Source organism: Artemia franciscana, chromosome 7, assembly GCF_032884065.1.
Source record: "Artemia franciscana chromosome 7, ASM3288406v1, whole genome shotgun sequence".
Lineage (NCBI taxonomy): Eukaryota > Metazoa > Arthropoda > Branchiopoda > Anostraca > Artemiidae > Artemia > Artemia franciscana.
The window spans coordinates 52,177,729-52,200,222 of NC_088869.1; the positions used below are offsets into that span (position 1 = coordinate 52,177,729).

Below are 22,494 nucleotides of genomic sequence, written 5' to 3' on the forward strand. Positions count from 1 at the left end.
TGTTCTGAATAATACACAAGTACCCGATGCCATTTTAAATAGTGAAATACAGAAAAAAAGCAATATCTATGGACAAATGCGTCATGGCTCTTTAAAAAGTCAATGACTCTGATCAAGATGAAGCACAGAAAACGTCGACCAGATAAAAAAAAACCTGGTGGAGTAATAATCTCTGTAGAATTGTTTCATAAGATAGAAGCGCTTGGAGCGCGTTAAAACCTCACCAATGACCCACTTTTTTTCCAGAGACTTGAGTTTTTTTTATAAACAGTGACCTACAAATTACTTCCACATTCTGGGAAGGATGTCTGCTAATGGATTGTATAGATGGTAAATTTTGGATTCCAGGCATTTATTTTTTTGCGGTAAGAGATTCAACTATTGCCTAATCGCCTACATCGAAGCTACGGTAATGACAGAGGTAAAGCATGGTTTCGAAACGTAGACGCTTCGGAAGGAAGAAGAAGGTTTATTCTCTAAATGTTTGAGGAATTGTCTAAGGATAATTTCAGGTACCTGATTGGTTGACCAATCAGACAACAAACAACAAACTGTCCGGAAAATGGGATGTTATTGCACTAAGTCTATAATAAAAGAAAGATTTAGATGACGAGGCCATGTTCTACGGAGGATGAATGTTTTACGGATCGTTATTTTTGGTTGCCCCCAATAGGGCTGGGAGAGATAATAAAAGAAGGGTTCAACGAAAGTTGGAGGTTCTAAGGAGGGTATAAAAAGTGTACTCTTGAATAGAATGGGGTGGGGGAGAATTGTGCGTAGCTATGTTGACCTCAGGTGTCTTAGTGCTTTATTGAGTTGTTAGTAGTTTTAACAGTATCGTTAATATTTATAACGGGAGTGGCATAGCAAGTCTATTGAAAAGTTTGGACAGACCCTTAAAAATCCTTTTTCAACCCAGATTTCAACTATGTATACCTTTCTATTAAAACGTATCTATAATCTGTGGATATACTGGATGAACATTGGATATATTGAGGGGGAACCCAGGGATAGATGAAGCTTTAAAGGTAGTCGCCCACCCTTCGATCGGCGTTGGAGCTTAAGAATGACACAATTACAATCAACTTTTAAATTACGATCGAACGAGCTCTTTACCTAGTTTCCACATCAGTATCTTTTATATTAAAAATAATCGCGGGAGACATATCTCCCTTTGCAAAATCGTCGCGGTTGCATTAACGATGGTTTTTAGAAAAATTGAAAAAGGAGAACACTAATTTTAACGCTTGTCATTAACTAAAGTAAGTAGTACATATTTTACTTTCTCTTAATCGTCTAATTTAGTCTTCTCTTATTTCTCTATTAATTTTCCTCTTAATCTTCTTCCTCATGGTCTCGTGTTCTATTCTTTTGTCCCCCCCACTTGTATGGATCTTAGCTATTGGACATGCAAAGAAAAGGGAACTGGAGCGCAGCACACTTTCACTCTGCTAATCTGGCTAAAATCTACCTTCTGTTTTGATTAGTTGCGAGCAACAGTTGCGAATTAGTTGCAGAGCAGCAACAGCTGCTCTGCAGCAGCAGACATTACACTAAAAAAGAACAACAATGACACGTGTTCCTTTCTCATAAGTTTTTCTGCAGTGTCGGTCTGAAAATAAGTGCTTTCTGAATTGCTCTATTTTTAGTTAGTTCAAGTTTCCCAGATTCAGCAACAAAATATATTTTGGAATTTAAACGTCCATTTGGTTAGATTATCCAGTTCTTGTTTTATTTAAAACATAAAATTAAACCTTCCATTCCGGTTGAAATCTCAGCTCATTATGCAAATTTCAGATCCAATTATGTCTTTGATTGGTTCTATAGATCTTTTCATTCTAGTGGTATTCAGCATTTCCTAGAAGCCTTTGAAATTATAAGAGAATTAAATTCTATACGATTATGCCATTCGAAAAAAACGCCCAAACACACTTTTCAAGGCATAATTTAGATTCTAAACCCGTCTCTGAAAGTTTCATTCACTTAACTAGACCACTTTCTAAGATAGCAAAAGTAAATTTTCCAGTGGCACCAATTAATGACAGTTTATAGAGGGGTAATGTATTTTTCAATATCTAGGGTGGGAGAAAATTTGTTGTTTTAGTTTTCAATGAAAATACCAGAAAAAGAGTTTTTAACAAAAATACACCCTTAAAGGTATTTTTCAAAGTCTAGGAGTGGAGGTGGGGGAGAATACAGAATTACAGCCTACCCCAGGCCCAAAATTGAAGCCACTGCAATCAACTGGGATTTTAATAGAAGTTACATGTGTAATGGGTGGGAGGCGGGGGGTCGGAAGTGGCTACTAGCCATCTTTGGCTCTCTTACCATGCATACTGAAAATTTCTACGTAATTAAGGTTTAAACAAGATTCAAAATACAAAATTTCTAAAAGAAGTTCAGGTGGCCCAGAATTATCCTATGCGGATTGAAATTAAGAAACAAAACACCAAAACTGTCAAAATCAATTTTGACAGTTGAACTAGTGTGACTGAATATCAATCACGTCATTACTATTCATAAAACTTTCGACCCAAGTAAATTTTTGCATTGTGCTTTTACGATTGTTTGATAAGTTATACACCCTAAAGGTTGCCCCTCCCCCTCAATACCTTGCTTTTCACGCTAATGTAATCAGCATTTTTTGAAAAGCTTCCTATTCTAATTGAATGGCCCTTGTGTTTCAAGAATCATTCTTTAAAAAAAGTGGGACAAACAGTCAAACTTTAGCATAAAGAACGAGGTATTGATGAAGAGGGTGATAGCTTCATATACAGAATTATTTCTGATCGTATTGAGCTTTAATGTTGTTTCTCACTTTCATTTCAAAAAACTTTTTTTTTCTAATTTCTCATCGCTTTTCAAATAATACCAGTAAATCTGGCTCGCCCTCTGTGAAAAATTCCCTTCCCTCACTGAAACTCCTCCATGGAAAGCTCCTCCGACGAAAAATACACACTCTTAAAATTCCTTCGGGACAATTCCATCCTGGCTGAAAATCCCCCCCACTCTTTAAAATTTATCACAGACGATTCAGCCTGAAAAATTATCCTTAGTACGCTTTCATTTGGAAAAATGATATTAACCTCTAATCTTTTTTTCCGATCACACCGGAAATCCCCCCTTCCATGGAATTTTTTTCCCGGAAATCAAAACACTGTGAAAATTTCCCCGGATAATTCCCCCGGAACAGCTTCACATGCAAAATTGAGTTGGTAAAGAGGAAGTAAGACAAATAAAAAGAGTAGGAAGAAAACAACAACAAGAAAGCAAATAAAAATGCATCCGTGATCTTTCTTCTGGCAAAAAAATACAAAATTCCAAGTTTCTGCAGATAGGAGCTTGAACCTCTGCGATTGGGTTTATGCTACGCTGAATCTGATGGTTTGATTTTCATGAAAATTCTCGGACTTTTAGAGGGTGTTTTCATACTTTTTCACAAATCAGGCAAAATTTCTCCTGTTCATAGCCTTTTATGGGTAACACTAAGTTTGATGAATCTTAGGAATCAGCATAATAAGCCAATTCTTTTAATATATCTATTGATATCAAAATTCCTTTTTTTTGGTTTCGGTTACTATTGAGCCTTATTGCTTCTTACTTACAGTTCGTTCTACACCAAACTGTTTGATATAGGACTTTCTACAATCGGAGAAATTTTTATTTTTGGTTTTGCTCTGATCCAACGGTATTATTATAAGCAATTGAGAATTCGAATAAGATCTTCCAGCCTTTGCACATACCAGGTATGCTGATTGGACGGGGAGAATTATATATATATATATATTTAGACGTTCCTACAATCCCAGATGGAAACAAGTGCCCCCCCCCCAATAACCTGTAGCAACATTCTATAATCACCTCAGGTTTCGTCTGTGTTTATGTTGCTTTTGTTGTTTTTCACGGATTTTGTATCTGAATGTCTGAGAGATATTTGAGAAGCCGTTAAACAGTTAAAAGTTCGATTCCTCTTCTCTAACTTTCGTATTTTTGACCTTCGTTACGGGTAAAATATATTACAAAGTGCCTTATATTACGTTATCTTCTTGGAATTTTATTTATCGTTGAATTATTTAATAATTCAAAAATAAATTAAATAAAAAATAATTACATTTTATTTAATTATCGTTGAAGGTTTCTTCTCAAATAAAATTCCAAGAAGATAACATAATAAAAGACACTTTGTAATATATTTTACACGTAACGTTAGTCAAAAATAAGAAAGTTAGAGAAGAGGAATCGAACTTTTTAACTGTTTAACGGCTTCGTTAACAATGCCGCGCAGGGTATGTCACAGATGTCTTTTCGCTCTTGTTGAGCCGACATGCAATATGTTGAACAAGATCATAATAGGATTAATTTATCTATTCACTGTTATGGTAAGTTCCTTCCTTTCATTGTAAAACACACTATTGCTGAGGCATATCTTTTCTAATACGTGCTTTTGATTGAGCCTCGCGTGTTTAGCTTTTCTAATACCTTATTTATAGTTCACGTAGTTACAAGTAGTGAACTGTAAATAAGGAGCTACTCGGCTTAACAGTAACCAAAACTATTTAAAAAAGGAGCTTTGATTAGCAATGCACATATTAAAAAATCCCCCGTTTATGGTAATTCCAAATAAACAAAATCTAAGTTTAAAGCTACCAATGAGAAGCTACGATCATAAGAATATTGGCTGCATTTTTGAAAAAGAGGGAAAACAGTCCCAAAGGGCAAGGGGTTTTCCATCAAACTCAGCGTATAGAAAACGCTATCGTAGAGACTTAAAGCTTTTATTTATAAAACTGTGGAATTCTTTATTTTTTTGAAAAGGAAGATCACAGGTATACGTTTATTTTTTTTTCTGAGGGATTTCATATCGAACTGATGGTCCCAGGAAATTGGAAGAAAGCACATTTGAACGGAAATTAACGGCCATAGGGTCCTTTTTAAGCAGCCAAATAGATTATAATTTGACTCAGAGAGGGCCAAGTCCTATTGGCTGAAAATTTTGAGATAGCCAATCAGTTTAAAATTATCGAAAAACTATATATTGGGGTTTCCTTATTTCAGAGGCATTAATGGTGATAGCGTATTCGTTTCTGAATAGTCAGTTAGTCCGTACGAAACATATGGTTAATACAAGGATTTGTTCCAAAGCTTCATTAAGGAAGTATAGTGAACTTTGAGTATACTTTGGAAGTATAATAGTACTTTGAGGCTTGGAAATAGGCAAAATCAACTATTATGGAGAAGGTGAATCTTTGTGTAGGTGGGGGATGTGTGCTAAAAGCCTTACAAGTATGCTTTTATGCCTAAATTTCTCTGAGCTTCATGAACTTTCAGCCAACTGTAGATAGGGGTTGGGGAAAGGGGGATAGAAATTAATATTTAACTCCCATTGATTAATGGCAGATTTTCTGGAGTACACCTGTAATATTAATATAAGGAGTAATCGAGTCCCTTTTGTTGCAGACTTTTTATTTCTGTGTAACATAAAAAAATTCCCTGGATCCGGCACCATCAAATTCAACCCATCGGAGACCCCTATTATGAAGGTTTTAAGCTCCCATCTACAAAATATGGAAAATTCGATTTTTTTCCATGGATGGGCGTTTATTTGTTTGTTCGTTTATTTCCCAGGGGTGATTGTATCGACTCAATAGTCAAAGGAAATCAGGAGACACCAAATTCAAATTTAAATTTCAAGGTCAAGTACGCATCTGAAGTATCCAAAAAGATTGTGCCTAAACAGAGTGGTGGATTCTGCGGTTTTGTGGCACAAGACTAAGATTGTGCCCAAAAGAGGGCTAAGTTGCTATCGATTGAAAATTCTGAGACAGACAGTCGGTTTAAAATTACCAAAAAATTGTATATTAAAATACCTAGTCTAAGATTCATTTCCAAGGAATCATGCAGTTCATAGAAAATGAACGGTTATTATAGACCAAAATACGGTTATATAAACTTTACGACAGAGAAGTTTTTCAAAGAAAGGTAGAGTAAAAACCAACAGAAACCCACCCGTGAAACTTCTAAAGACTATTGTTTGATTTGCGTTGTTTTGAAAATATATGCATTCTGGCTAATTTCGTTTAATTTTTCAAAACATCGAAGAAAAATAAAAATAAGATAACGATAATTGTTAAGAAGAGTGAAAAGCATTAATTAAAATAAACCGAAGTTTTAGCCTATAATCAAGTTGATTCCTGAAAATCTCAGCAATTCGAGATTCAAGGTTTCATTTAACAGAATTTTTTTCAATATCATAATTATAGAAAAAAAAATAATTGGCTTTATAATAACGGGGGACCAAACTTTGCTCGGCGAAGCGATTTTTAGACATACAATTGGTGTCAAGCGTGCTCCCCCTGTTGAAAAAATCCTACCTTGTCACGGAAAATTCCCCCGCGGAAATGTAGTAAATTTTGTGTAGTTTTTCTTGACTCAGTTGTATTGACATTCATTTCATCTTTTAGTCAAGTCAATTCGTGGATTAGTGCCCTGGAACTGTACAAAGGAAAAACAAATTTATTTTAATAAAAGTAAGGTCCAAAATAATAATATTTTGGATTTTAATATCTTGTTGAAATTACTTTCAAAGTTCAATTGACCTATTTTGTCAACCATTGACCTATTTATATGCATACATTTATGTATATATACCCTGTACAAGTGCATATATTTACATATTCTCTGTATATGTTCTTCTGTATATATTGTCTCAGTTAGGCCTAATGGGGTGAAAGCTCCCTTTATATTGCGGAGATCATTGTTTGTTTTGTATAATTATACTTTTCTGGAAAAGCAAATACAGTAAATGAGAATCATTAAGTTACAAAAAGTTAAGTTGTGATCCTAAGTGTCGTGTTTGAGGAGTGGTAGATCTCCTTACATTTCCAGGTAACTCTGGGTATGCCACAAAAACATTAGATTAAAAAAAATTTTTTTTAAATGAAAGGAAAGACCGACATTAATTCTTAAAACGATCAAAAATTATGCCGTATTTTAGTGCGGCTACCTCCTTTTAAGCCCCTCGCTCTTTACGCTAAAGTTTGCCTTTATTTTTTTTTTTTTTTTAAGAACGGCTGTACAAACACAATCAATTGGAGTAAAACCATTTCAAAGCACTATGAAACTTCAGCATAAAGAATGGGAAATTCAGGAGGTGCCAAATCCCTCATATAGGAATAATGTCTGTTTGGTTAAGTTTTAATATTGCTTTCTACTTTCATTTAAAGAATTGTGTGTGCTTTTTTTTAATACAATTTGAAAGCAAACGGTGGTTATACGCTTTTAAAGTAGTTCATGGTAACTTAGTGCAAGTATTGAATGCTTTGTGGTAATTGAAACTCAAACAACGGAATCTCAAAAAGAGCAGTTTTTATAATAGCATATACACAAAAAATTGACTTTTTATGGTGATTCTAAATTTATAAAATTTATTAATATCAAGGTTAAGTGAAAAAACTATGAGTCAGAGAAAATTAGCCTGATTTTTAAAAAAGGGACGAAAAATAGCCCAGAAAGGATAAGTGTTTTTGTTAAAAAGTATACCATCAAACTCAGCATACCGAAGAAAATCTTGCAGAAGTTTCAAATCCCTATTCTCTTTCAAATCGTATTTATTCTCCGTTTGTTTTTATCCCCCAGAGATGATATTATCAAACCAATGGTGCTAGAAAATCGGGAGAAGGCACATTCAACGAAAATTAAAAGTTCTATTGCCCATTTGAGTATAATTTTTTTGCCACAGCAAGGTAGTGTTTCCTCTCATTTTTTGGTGTGAAAAGTTGTCCCAAGCAAGGGGAAAAACCCATCAACCTCTAAATATAGAATTTATAAATGAAGATATATAAATGAGATAATTGATCTAGAATTGCCGAAATATTAAAAAGTGAGGTCCTAATTTCAAAGACAGTAACACTATGGGGTGGCACATTTGCCCCTATGGCTAATCAAGACACTAATTCAAAAGCTTCATTAACCTGAGTTGATTTATTTGAGGCTTGATAAAATTCTATACCGGGATGTATAATTGCACATTAGCTGTTATGTAGGTGGAGTGTATGTGCGTGAGGCTGAAATCTCAAAAAGTGCCTTTCTGCACTTGAGAAACAGTGCGACTTGAATTAATTATATCATCCGCATATAATATTAACGAAACATCGATTCATCGCAGGACACAAGTTATTGTTCATCTCTCTTGCCCTCGGATTATAGTATTATTTAAGACAGTAGGTAAAGTTAAAGACCCTTGTCGAGCCCCTTTTTTAACCGGGACATCAGGATTATTTTTTATTTAAGATTTGGATACTGATGAGGGAGCTTAAGTTCGGCTTTCAGATTTACATAAATATCTTTTAAAGGAAGAAGGGTTCCTTTTTTTACACCGCGCTTTCCCATATGAATCATGAATCAAAGAGTCGAAGCCACGTTGAACATCATACACCGCGAAAGCCAAACTTTCTCCAGTTTTTTCGGCATCAACGAGAATAGATGCTACGGAGGACAACGCATGGCAACAACCCAGACGCAGCTGGAATCCAAACCGTGAGTCTGAGCTATATTTCGGGCCTCATTAATTATCAAAGTTCAAATATTTTACAGAAAGCTGTCGAAACTGTGATCGGCTCGAAAGATGAACATTCTACATGAGGTTTACCTTTTTTAGGGGTCGGAGTTAAAGCCCCAATGCAAAAAGATGACGGAACTATTTCGGTGATGAAAATCATTTGAAATAATAGCGTAATATGATGAAGAAATAATTGACTACATATTTTCACATGGAACGTGGAAATATTATCTGAACCCCTTGATTTTTTTTCTTAAGACGGTTAATAGCATTCACTACACAATCTAGAGAAACCACAACATAAGAATCAGACGAACTAGCTAAAAAAAAAGAAAAAAAAATCTAACTCACACTTATAATAATGTGCAAAGAACTTTTCAGGAGCTGAGAACACGTTTTCGTAATATTCGACCCAATTTGATTCAAAAATGTCATAATCAGGTATATTATTAAGGCAATTACTCTGTGATTTTAGCACCATTTTCCAAAGCTTGTTTGGATTACTAAGAACTTTATCAGAATAAACTGACTAAATTGAGCTCTTGTTATTGGCAAGATCTTTCGCGAACTGTGTTTTAGTCTGCAATCTTATCTTACAACACCAGACCTAGGAGAACCACAGTATCTCCAAATTTTCACCGAAAGTTTTGCCTTATCACATGCTTTACAAGTGCTGGGTTCTTTGACCACCCAATAATTTCCACCCCACTTCTAATACGCTTAATAGGAACAGCCACAAGCTCGACAACGCGCAAAGAATGGATCAATTTGGCACAATATACATTTGGCTTCACTCGCCTACAATCGAGTCTGCACAAGTAGACTTACAAAGTAGATCATAGGACATACGGATTTTGTCCAAGATTACATCACACGACTCATTAAATTTTAACATTAACCCTAGATCAATACGGTGACTTAATCCATTTCTTATGCGACTCGGAACTGTCCGTATCTTGCGGTAACTGAGTCTGCGGGAGATACGCTTAAAACTTGACAGGGAGATGGTCAGACGTGAAGTTGTTATCATAACAAGCACAGCAGGAATATTGACCATATTGGCTTATTACAACATGTTCCAAGTTGGACGTACTTCTAGAGTTATGAATGTATGTATATTTTTCATTTTTGGCTCTGACACATAGATCATCACTGGGGCCGTACAGTCTCCCTTAAACAGACAAAGCTAAACAAAAGTGCTTAAAAATGTTACCTCCTTTCAGATCATTTTACTTTCTGTATGACATTTATAGTCATACACTGACTCATTTAAAAACTCTTGTCATTGCAAATAAGTCTGTTGATTAGACGAGTCTGTCGCATCGAAAAAGAAACCGAATCTTTCTTTTGTTTGAATCTCAAGGCAAACCTTGTGTATATGGCATTGATTGACATTCATATGAAATGTTATTCTCGATGATCAAAGAAGTGATAGAAGAAAGCCGATACCGAGTAATACCGAGTAAAACACTTCTGCGACTTGACGTCTCTTGGTCGTCGAATTACAAGCCGCAGTTGAAGTCACCTACTGTAATGCAATGGAGATTTTCTTGACGAGCTTTTCCCAGGGATTTAGAAAGTTTAGAAACACTTATTGCGAAGCAACGTTCCGATTTGCCATCCCGGTAGTCAGTGGGAAGCTAGACATTAATTATAGCCATGTTGTCTACTCTAACAGCGAGGTAGTAATCTTTCGAATCCAAAAGGTCAGAGCTTAGGTTTGATCAGACATACATAACTAAACCACCTGAAGGACGACCACAATCTTTTGTTTGCTTCGCAGGCACAGCATATACATTGTGACAAGGTGAAAGATTCGACAAGTTTATGCCCTGCTCCATGATAAAATGCTCTTGCAGGCATATTATGTCGCACTCACGAAGAAAATCAAGGACGAAAGTGGATCAGTTTATGAAGTTCCCATTGATATTCCAAGATATCAGACTATATTATGTGGGGTTTCTTAGTCATAGCCTAGCAGAGGTCGGCTTCTGTTTAGTGACAATAAATTTGCACTCTAGCATGTGTGACCGTTTTTCTTACATACTACACGAAACATAACACCAGTGCATAGATTGGGTTTGCTGGATACGCTGTCAGTATCTGTTTGTTAACTTAAATAAAAAAAGAAAAGTTTTTTCAACTGAAAGTAAGGAGTAATGTTAAAACTTAAAACGAACAGAAACTATTAGATATATTTGGGGTTGCCCCCTCCTCAGTACCTTGCTGTTTACGCTAAAGGTTGACTTTTTGTACCGATTATTTAAGAATAAAACTTGTTTTTTATTTAATTTCTGATAGTTCTTAATTAATGGTGGGAAATCCAGTTCCCCTCCCATCCTTCCCCCACGAAAACTCCTCCATGGAAAGACTTAAGCTTAACTTAATTAAGCTTAAGCTTAATGGAAAGATCCTCCAACTTAAGCATCCCCCTAGAAAATATCCCCCTCTTTTCCAAAATATCTTTATACTTCCCAATAGCCAATACTATATGTTAGCAATGGGCAAAGTTCATAACTTGCACCCCTTCCCCCGGAGTCTGTGCGGGGTCAAGACATCCTCAAAGACATAGTTATTAGATCTCTCGACCATGCTGAAGAAAAAGCCCATCTCAAAGTTTTGATTGGACAATTTTGGGTAAAAAAGGGGTTGGATGGGGGGAGGGGGTAGCTGCCCTCCAATATTTTTGCTCACTTAAAAACGGTACTAAGAATTTTTATTTTCAATTAAATGAGCCCGCTCTCGATCGTCTAGGATCACTGGTTCGATACGATCACCCCTGGTGAAATAATAATAATAATAAAAAAAAACATACAAAGAAACACGCATCCGTGATCTTGCTTCTGACAAAAAATGCAAAATTCCACATTTTTCAAAGAATTCGTGGTAACGAACTGTAGTAAGGAGCGATCCAGCTCAATAGTAACCAAAACTCTAAAAAATAGAACTTTGATACCTATAGTTACTTAAAAAAAATGCATTTTAATCCTGATTTTAAATATATAAATTTCATCAAGATTCGTCTTACCAATCAAAAGTTACGAGCCTGAGAAAATTTGCCTCATTTTAGAAAAGAGGAGAAAACACCCCTTAAAAGTCGTACAATCTTAACGAAAATTACACCTTCAGATTCAGTGTATCAGACAACCTTATCGTAGAAGTTTCAAGGTCCTATGTACAAAAATGTGGAATTTCGCATTTTTTGCCAGAAGACAAATCACGGATGCGTGTTTATTTTTGTTTTTTTGTTTTCCCAGAGGTGATCGTATCGACCCAGTGGTCTTAGAATGTCACGAGAGGGCTCATTCTAACGGAAATTAAAAGTTCTAGTGCCCTTTTTAAGTGACCCAAAAAAAATGGAGGGAACCTAGGTTCCCTCCCACGCTCATTTTCCCCCAAAGTCACCGGATCAAAATTCTGAGATAGCCATTTGATTCACCATAGTCGGAAAATCAATAGTAACCGAAACTATAAAAAATGGAATTTTGATACCAATAGTTACATCAAAAGAACTGCATTTTAACTGCTGATTTTAAATATATAAGTTTCATCAAGATCAGTTATACCCATTAAAAGTTGAGAGCTTGAGAAAATTTGCCTCATTTTCGAAAACAGGGGGAAACACCCCCTAAAAGTCATACAATCTTAACGAAAATCAGACCATCAGATTCAGCGTATCAGAGAACCTTATTTTAAAAGTTTCAAGCTCCTATCTGTAAAAATGTGGAATTTCGCATTTTTTGCCAGAAGACAGATCACGGATGCGTGTTTATTTGTTTTTTTTTTGTTTTTTTCCCAGGGGTGATCGTATCGACTGAGTAGTCCTAGAATGTCACGAGAGGGCTCATTATAACGGAAATTAAAAGTTCTAGTGCCCTTTTTAAGTGACCAAAAAAATTGGAGGGCACCTAGCCCCCCTCCAACGCTCATTTTTTCCCAAAAGTCACCGCATCAAAATTCCGAGATAGCCATTTTATTCACCATAGTCCAAAAACCCAACAATCATGTCTTTAGGGACGACTTACTCCCCCGAAGTCCCCGTGGGAGGGGTTGCAAGTTACAAACTTTGACCTTTGTTTACATATAGTTATGGTTACTTGGAAGTGTACGGACGTTTTCAGGGGGATTTTTTTTGTTTGGGAGGGAGAGTTGAGGGGGAGGGGTTACGTGGGTGGATCTTTACATGGAAAAACTTCTCATGGGGGAAGAGACTTTCAATGAAGGGGGCGCAGGATTTTCTAGCATTATTTAAAAAACAATGAAAAAATAAGTATGAAAATTTTTTTCTAAAACTTAGCAGCATTAAAACTTAAAACGAACAGAAATTATTGCTCATATGAGGGGTTTACCTCCTCGTAATACCTCGCTTTTTACGCTAAAGTATTTTTAGTAATTTCAACTATTTATTCTACGGCCTTTGTGATTCAAGCGTCATTCTTAAGGAATTGGGACAGAATTTAAGGTTTAGTGTAAAGAGCGAGGTATCGACGAGGGGTGAACTCCGTCATATATGCAAAATATACGAATATAGAAGTTCGTTACGTAAGTTAATTCGTAAATTACGTATATTTTTTACTAATGAAAACGTTCATAAAAAAATTAAAAGTTCTAGTTGCCTTTTTAAGTAATCAAAAAATTGGAGGGTAACTAGGCTTCCTCGCTCTCTCCTTTTTTCTCAAAATTTTCTATGAGAAATCTATGAGAAAGCCATATCTATGATCTATGAGAAATCCATTTAGCCAAAAAAAATAATATGCAAATTTTGTTTTAATTATTTATGTGCGTAGAGCCAAGATCAAAACATGGATTAATTAAAAAACGTCCAGAAATTAAATAAAAAAACAAGTTTTTTTTAAATGAAAGTAAGGAGCGACATTAAAACGAACAGAAATTACTCCGTATATGAAAGGGGCTTTTCCTCCTCAACGCACCGCTCTTTACGCTAAAGTTTTTTACTGTTTTAAGAAGTAGAGTTAAGAGAAAGAGTCAAACTTCAGCGTAAAGAGTGGTGCGTTGAGGAGGAAAAGCCCCTTTCATATACGGAGTAATTTCTGTTCGTTTTAAGTTTTGATGTCGCTCCTTACTTTCATTTAAAAAAACTTGTTTTTTTTTGTTTAATGTATATAAGAGCTTGAAAGCTCGACTGTAGGTTTTTCTTACATTCTCAATCTCATGGTGTATTTGTTAGGGGTGTTTCCCCCCTTTTTCAAAAATTAGACAAATTTTTCAGGCTCCTAAATTTCGACTTGAAGTATTGATCGCCGCAAGTAGAACTGTGATTTGAAGAGTTGGGTTTGAGCGGGCAGTACCTCTCCTCATATTTAGAGTAACTCTAGGTATGGTATTATTGACGAACAGAAATTAAATATAAAAAGACATTTAAAAAATGAAAGTTAAAGGGGATATTAAAGCTTAAAATGAACAGAAATCCTTCAATATATGAGGGGGCCACTTTTTAACCACCTACTGTTTATGTTAAAATTTGACTTATTATTCCCAACACTTGAAGAACGATTGCTCAAGCCCAACCACTCTCATGAATACTTTCAACAAAGAACTACAAAACTTAATCGTAAATAGCGTGTTTCGAGGAGGGGACAGCATCCCTCATGTATGAAATAATTTCTACTTGTTTTAAGTTTTAATGATGTTCTTTGCTCTCATTGGGGAAAAAAATTCCTTCTTTTATTTGTTAGATCTTAACAGGTACTTTCATCATCATTGTATTTGATTTTTAAACCGACTTAAGTTTTTTTTCAATTAAAATGTACCCCAGATTATTTGTGGAATAGGTCTTCTGGAATAGAATTATTTACGGAATAGAATTGTTTGAATTTTTAAAAAGCAGGAAAACCATTTTGAAAATCATAATCCGCCGAATCAAAATATGGGTGCGCAAAATGGTTTATAGTTCAAGCTTTAGACTTCAGAATTACATTTTCTTTAAAAATTGCAAAAAAATGAATTATATGGAAATGATAGATAATTTCTCCAAAATCAGTAATTTTTTATTTTTAGACGCATGTTTCAATTCACCCCAAAAACTTTTGAAATAATACGAGACTAGTGTATTATGAATTTCAGTCCATAAACTCACCGGCAGTGGTCCAATTTTCTTTTTTAAAATCTATTGTATACAAAATATTAATTGTGATTTCTTTTGCAGAGACAGACTGAAGAAAGGGCAATTTCAAGTGAAGGACATGAGAAAAATTCATCGAGTTCAACTATCAGTGTATGTATTTATACAAACAAAACTTCAGAGTCCAGCTGCATTAAATTGAACAATAATGAAATACATCCTACTTTCATTCTACCTAAGAAATTTTGTAAAAAGGTAACATCCAAATGTTGTCTTGCAAAATTATTTTTATTTTTTAACATAAAGATTGCTTATGAATGAATGTATGACCGTGTAACTGCTCACAGGGGCGTTGTTCAGGGTGGCAAGGGGGGTGCAGTTCCCTCCAATAATGCCGAGAAAAAATTTATTATGCACCCCCTGCCCTTTGACTATCTGGATATGGACCCCCCAGGCCCGATGTGGCTATGGATATTGCCATGACCCGGATATGGCCATGAGTTGCGTAGGGGTTTTCCAAGACATTTTTTCTTCAAGGCGTTTTTCTTCATGATTTCTTAGTTCTTACATAATGGGGGAATGTTTACTTATGCCGCATTTATACAGATGACGCATTCACACGTGACTTGTTTCTTCAGTTCCTCGTGGGGCATCTTCGCTTCTAACTGGGGAGGACACACACGTGGCTGTTACGTAATGGCGGTGCACACATGGGATGTTCAAAAATAATTTTAAATTACTTCATTTTCTTTCAAAGCATTTTTCTCTGGGAGCCTTTATTAACTAAAGATTGACTAAAGGTTTTTGTCCCCATTAGGATTCGATAGTGTTAGCTCTATCCAATGTAACTATGCCCTAGACAGATGGACCAGCAATCTATTTCTAATATTATCATTCAGGAAATAGATTTTACTAATCAACCAATTCCACACGCCGAGAATTCCCATGTCCCGCTTACTAGAATGTTTAAGCTATTAATTACGCGTTTCCTACGATTGCAATAATTGAGATGCAAAGGGGAAAATCAATACTAGAGTTTGGTTATATTTGAAGTGCACCTGCATGCTAAGTAAAGGCTTAGAAGGGTATTATAAACCCAGACACAGTGATTCTTCACTTCTTAGCCATATGATCCTAGTATTTTAGAGGGTCCTTCTTAGAGAATTTCTAGAGGAAAATTTCTGAGGATAATATAAGCTTTTTCAAAACATAGGAAAATAGTCCTTCTTAGGGGATGTTTAGAGATGTTTTCTTAGAGAACGATCCATTTTTTGCTCAAAATATAGGGAAATGGGACACAAGACATGTGACTTAATTTTATTTTTTGTTCTTTTTTCTTGACATTATTTTCTCTCAATTCCCAGCCTTTGACGCTCGATGGCTGACCCACCCCCTAGAGAGCGATTCCAATGGGGATGGGGGGGGGGGCTAGCAACCACTACTGGAGAGGGGATTGTTATTAGAAATAAGTTTAGACCAAATTAAGTGTTATTTCTGAGAGGTTTTAATGGAGATACTACGTTTCTTTGAGCCATGGCTATGCAGATTCACGCGACCGGGACGATAGGTTGTTGACGCTCCCCCTAGCGAGCGATTCAAGTGGGTCCACCTATCATCCAATTCCACCGGGGGCCTATAAGCCAATTCCACCGGGGGATGGCATATTTCAGCTCCAGGGTATGTCTAGAAGGATTCGATTGTCTTTTTGAGGCAACCGAAAAAGGTGATAGAAAGGGATGCTTATTTTTTCCAGAATTGAATCAACCGACAAGGTAAAGAGAACTTGATCATTTTTGACCAGTCATGACAGTGTAGAGGTGCTGAAGGACCAAGAGATGTACTTTGATTACCAAGAGATGGCAAAGAGATTGAGCAGGCTATGGGATGATGATCAGACAATTGATTATGAAACATGACCTTTAATGTATTGGCGCGCAAATCACTCTATACTGCAAAAATGAACCAAGTTGGAAGTTTGCTTCCAACTTATACCCTTATCACACATATACCCTTTATTAGTGTTGTACGTGACGACGCTTGAAAATCTGGCTATGTTTATCTAAAGATCCACTAAGAATTAGATGCGCACTTTTTTAAGCTTAAGCCACACTCAGCTCCAAACCTGCACTGCGCTATCGTACTACAATGCTGCCTATGAAACTGTGGGCTCAATATGAGAATAGTTTTTGATAATTCTAAATCAATTGACTATCTCAAACAGAGTAGAATTTTTACACAATAGCACTTTCGCCTTCTTTTGGCTAGAATTGTGGTTTTACACCACAAATCGGCTGAAAATGCGGCTTTGCGGGGGGATGGACTTTTGCTTAAAATAAATGTCTATGTTTTACTATTATTTTGTAGGATTACCTGCACCTTTAGAAGCCAATTCACCCCTGTACGGCGTTACTGCCGCTGAAACTGGAGGCTCAGTATGCGTATGAATTTTCGATGATTTCAAATCATTTGACTATCTTAGAATTTTCACAAAATAGCTTTTTGGCTTTCTTTTGGATAGAATTGTTGTTTTGCACCACGAAATGACTGAAAACACCGCATTGCTGGGGAGAGTCCTTTTGGCTAAAATAAATGTATACGTTTAACGTATATTTTGTAGGACTAACTGCACCTTTAGAAACCAATGCACTACCGTACGGCCTTACTACCTCTGAAACTGGAAGCTCAATATGCGTGTAGATTTTCGATAATTCTAAATCAATTGACTATCTTAGAATTTGACACAATAGCTTTTTGGCATTCTTTTGGCTAGAATTGCTGTTTTGCACCACGAAATGACTGAAAACATCGCATTGCTTGGGGCAGTCTTTTTGGCTAAAATAAATATCTATGTAGCTGTTATTTTCAGGACTACCTGCACCTTTAGAAACAAATGCGCCGCCGTAAGTCATTACTGCCTCTGAAACGGGAGGCTCAATATGCGGATAGATTTTAGATAATTCAAAATCAATTGTCTATCTCAGATTATTCGCACAATAGCTTTTTGGTCTTCTTTTGGTCAGAATTGTTGTTTTGTACCACGAGATGACTGAAATCAACGCTTTATTGTGGGACAGTCTCTCTGGCTAGAATAAATGTCTGTGCTAACCGTTATTTTGTAGTACTACCTGCACCTATAGAAACGAATGTGCCGCCGCTTTGCTGGAGGACAGACGTTTTGGCTAAAACAAATGTGTATGCTAACCGTTTATTTGTTAAAACTACCTGCACCTTTATAAACCAATGCGCCACCGTATGGCATTATTGCCTCTGGAACAGGAGGCTTATTACACCTATATGTTTTTGGTAATTCTCAAACAATTGATATATCATAATTTCACACAATAGCTTTTTGGCATTCTTTTGGCTAGAATCGTTGTTTTGCACCACAATGACTGAAAACACAGCTTTGCCGCGGGACAGTCTGTTTGGCCAAAACAAAATATCTCAGTTAGACGTTGGTTTTGTAGGACTACATGTACCTGTAGAAACGAATGTACCATTATACAGCAATACTGTCCCTCTGACTCCCCTCATCATTTCTAATACGTTGTTGGATTTTTTTTTTAAATAAAGTCCTATCTCATTTCGCTTCCCCCACTTCTGACCCATGTTAAAACGGTTCTACCTTTGATTCTGCTAGCTTCCACCTCGGTTCAACCGATTCCAGTTCCTAATATGCCCCCTCCGATCCCAACTGTAAGTCTGCCTCCGGTTGCGTTAGTTCTGGATTACCCACTTTTGCCCTCCGATTCCACAATTCCGATCTCGTCGATTCCTCTTAAAACTCCATCATTCCAAGATTTTGTATGCGGCTGCCTCTGTTTTAATCTATGCCTGGCAAATAACACCCCCCTCTAGCGTACATTATCACACCTAAGGATTTTAAACCTTTTTCCCACAAAAATGATTTTATAAACTAAAAATTACCATTGTTTTTAATTGAACTGTGGAAACATACTACTTCATTGATAGATTACAATGTTCCATGGTTATTCCCAACGCGTGACACTCAATGGCTGACACAGAGCACCTTCTAGCAGGAATTATCACAGTTATAACATTTTTGGGCGTTTTCCTGCAAAAATACTCTTTTAAACTAGAGTCGATCATTTAAACTTAATGAAACACCACCAATAATGTATCTTCTAATGACTCCTGGCAATTAAGGCCAGTGAGACGCGAGGTACCGCCCTGTAACACCCTCTAACACACATCCCAATAAATAACAAATTCTTATTACAGAACACAAAATACTTTCTACAAAACAAAAATAATACTTACAAAAAAAATAAATCCTAAAAGATTATGAATTTTTCGCACAGAATGCAAAATATTTCTTACAAAACAGAAATAATTCTTGCAAAACAGAAAATACACCCTAAAATATCACAAATTCTTATTACAAAACAAAACTACTTCTTACAAAACAACAAATACATTCTAAGAAATTACAAATTTTTATTTGAAAATAAAAATACTTCTTACAAAACAAAAAATACTTTTTACGAAACAAAATTAATTCTTACCAAACAAAAATACCTACTAAGAAATCACTAACTTTTCTTACATCATACAAGATACTCTTTAAAAAACAAAACATCATTCTTACAAAATAAATGTAAATCCTAAAATATTGGAAGTTCTTATTGAAAAATATAAAATACTTATTGCAAACAAAATACATCCCAAATCGTCACAAATTCTTCTTACAAAGCAAAAAATAGTTCTTACAAAACAAAAATATATCCTAAGAAATACCCAATTCTTCTTAAGAAACAAAAATACTTCCTTCAAAATGAAAATACTTCCTAAACAATTACAAACGCTTCTTAAAAAGTACAATATACATCCTAAGAATTCAGAGATTGTTCTTACAAAATACAAAGTTCTTCTTACAACACAGAAAATATTTTTTTCAAAACAAAAATACATGCTAAGAAATTGCAAATTCATCTTACCAAATAAAAATTCTTACAAAACAAAAATACACCCTAAACAATCTCAAATTATCCCTACTAAACAAAAATACTTCTTGCGAAGCAAAAAATAATTCTTACAAAAAAAAATACATCCTAAGCAATCACAAATTGTTCCTACAAAATACAAGATTCTTACATCATACAAAATACTTGTTACAAAACAAAAAATAATTCTCACAAAACGAAAATACATCATAAAGATTAAACAAATTATTCTTTGAAAATACAAAATACTTCCTACAGAACAAAAATTAATTCTTACAAAAATACATCCTAAGAAATCAAATAATTATCCTACAAAGCAAAAACAGTTCTTATAAAGCGAAAATACATCCTAAACCATCACAAATGCTTCTTAAAAAATACAAAATATATCCTGAAAATTAGAGATTGTTCTTACGAAATGCAAAATACTTGTTAAAAAACGAAAAAAAAACTACTTACGAAGCAAAAAATAATTCTTACAAAACAAAAATACATCCTAAGAGATCACAGATTCTTCTTACATCATACAAAATACCTCTTACGAAACAAAAAAATTCTTACAAAACAAAAATAAATCCCAAAAGCTAACAAATTCTTCCTACAAAAGAAAAAAGTCCTTACGAACCAAAAACAAATACTTCTTACAAAGCAAAAAATAATTCTTATAAAAAATACATCCTAAGAAAGCACTTATTCTTCTTACATCATACAAAATACTTTAACGAAGCAAAAATTCTTACAAAACAAAAACATATCCCAAAAGGTCAAAAATTCTTCTTACAGAATAAAGAATATTTCTTATAAAATAAAAAAATTCTTACAAAACAATAACACATACTAAGAAATTGCAAATTCTTCACACAAAATCCAAACTAGTTCTTACAAAACGAAAATACATCCTAAACAATAACAAAAGGTTCATAAAATATACAAATAAATCCTAGAAATCAGAGATTGTTCTTACAAAATACAAATTACTTATTATAAAAAAACTTCTTACGAAACAAACAATATTTCACGAAGCAAAAAATAATTCTTACAAAACAAAAATACATCCTAATTAATAAGAGATTCTTCTTGAAAATACAAAATACTTGTTACAATAGAAAAAATACTTCCTACAAAACAAAAATAATTCTTACAAAACAAACATACATCCAAAAAGATCACAAGTTCTTCTTACAACATCCAATATTCTTCTTACAAAACAAAGATAATTCTTAAAAAACAAAAATTCATCCTAACGAATCACAAATCGTTATTAAAAAATGAAAATCATCCTTCCAAAACCGAAAATAATTCCTACAAAACAAAAAAAAATCCAAAAAAAGAGATTGTTCGTAAAAAATTCTGCATTCCTACTGCTGCCATCCATTCATTTTCACTCATTGATGACGAAACATTTTGACTATCTCAAGTTCTCAGAGTTAGAGACTTATGACTTGGGAATATATCAACATCAAATAAATACATTCTAGTTTGGTTCATTTAGGTTCACTTTGCGTGCCCCGCCTTAGTCATTTTGTTGTGCAAAACAACGATTCTAGCCAAAGGAATGCCAAAACGCTATTGCGTGAAAATTCTGAGATAGTCAACTCATTTAGAATTACCCAAAAAACTATATGCATATTGAACCTCCTGTTTCAGAGGCAATAATGCCGTACGGTGGCGCATTGGTTTATAAAGGTGCAGGTAGTTCTAAAAAATAAACGGTTAACATACACATTTGTTTTAGCAAAACCGTCTGTCCTCCAGCAAAGCGGTTTCTACAGCCAGTTTGTGATGCAAAACAACAATCTTAGCCAAAAGAAGGCCAAAATGCTATTTTGTGAAAATTCTGAGATAGTCAATTGAATTAGAATTGTCAAAAAACTATACTCTTATTGAATCCCAGTTTCAGAGGCAGTAATGCCGTACGGTAACACATTCGTTTCTAAAGGTGTGGGTAGTCTCACAAAATTAACGGCAACAAAACCATTTATTTTAATGCTTCAATGAGTAGATGATTCAGTTGAAAAAATTATATACAGTTGTATATAATTGAGATTCAGCTATTTTAGGGAAAGGTCAGTTGTTCTGTGTGTTGATTGGGGGAGGAGTGTGCCTTAAGCGTCAGAAAGTGAGTTTCTAATTCACGGTGGTTCTTATATTAACGTAGCCAAATATTCAAGCATCGCCACGTACAATACTAGTTAAGGGTATATTGAGCGATTTCTTGATTGTATGGGTTAAACGTGTGATTTTGCGCATGTTATAGGTGCGTGCGAACTTCCAACTTGGTTTATGTTACAGTAGAGATTGGTTTGCAAGCCAATACAGTAAAGGTTATGTTTGGTTACCAATTGTCTGATCATCATCCCATAGCCTGCTCAATCACTTCGCCATCTTTTGGTCATCAAAGTACATTTCTTGGTCCTTCAGCGCCTCTACACGGTCATAATTGTCAAAAATCGATTAAGCGCTTATTATCGTGTCGTTAGAGTGAATTCTGGTTAGGATAAGCATCTCTTTTGATCACCTTTTCCTGTTGCCTCAAAAAGAGAATCGGTTCTTTCTAGATGCGCACTGGCGCTGAAATTTGCCATCCTTCGGTGGAATTCGTTGCTAGGGTCCCGGTTGCAATGGTTGTTAGGGGTCCCGCTGGAATTGCTCACTAGGGTCCCATTTGAATTGGTTACTAGGCCCCCGGTGGAATTGGATTTTAGGGGGGCACCGCTGGCATTACTCGCGAGGGGGTGGGTCAGCCAAATTGTCGCGGTGGTGTGAATATGCATAGTCATGGCTAAAAGAAAGTTAGTATTTCCATTAAAACCTCTTAGAAATAACTCTTAATTTGATTTAAATTTATCTCTAATAACAAACATCAAAAACAAGAAGCTATTTACATCTCT

At 35.2% G+C, this 22,494-nt stretch overlaps 1 protein-coding gene across 8 annotated transcripts in view; it reads left to right on the top strand.

Moving 5' to 3' along the window:
- The first annotated feature begins 202 nt into the window (after window positions 1-202).
- Window positions 203-22,494, top strand: part of LOC136029444 (uncharacterized) — a 31,209-nt gene continuing 8,917 nt past the window's right edge. The window contains exons 1-2 of one of the 8 annotated variants that reach the window (XM_065707856.1): window positions 203-330; window positions 14,724-14,792. In XM_065707856.1, the coding sequence (XP_065563928.1) occupies window positions 328-330; window positions 14,724-14,792 (72 nt within the window). In that variant the 5' untranslated portion in view covers window positions 203-327. Of the gene's footprint in view, window positions 366-4,216; window positions 4,380-14,723; window positions 14,895-22,494 lie in introns of those variants that run through there. The other 7 variants (XM_065707852.1, XM_065707854.1, XM_065707850.1 and 4 more) reach the window with 7 other exon arrangements.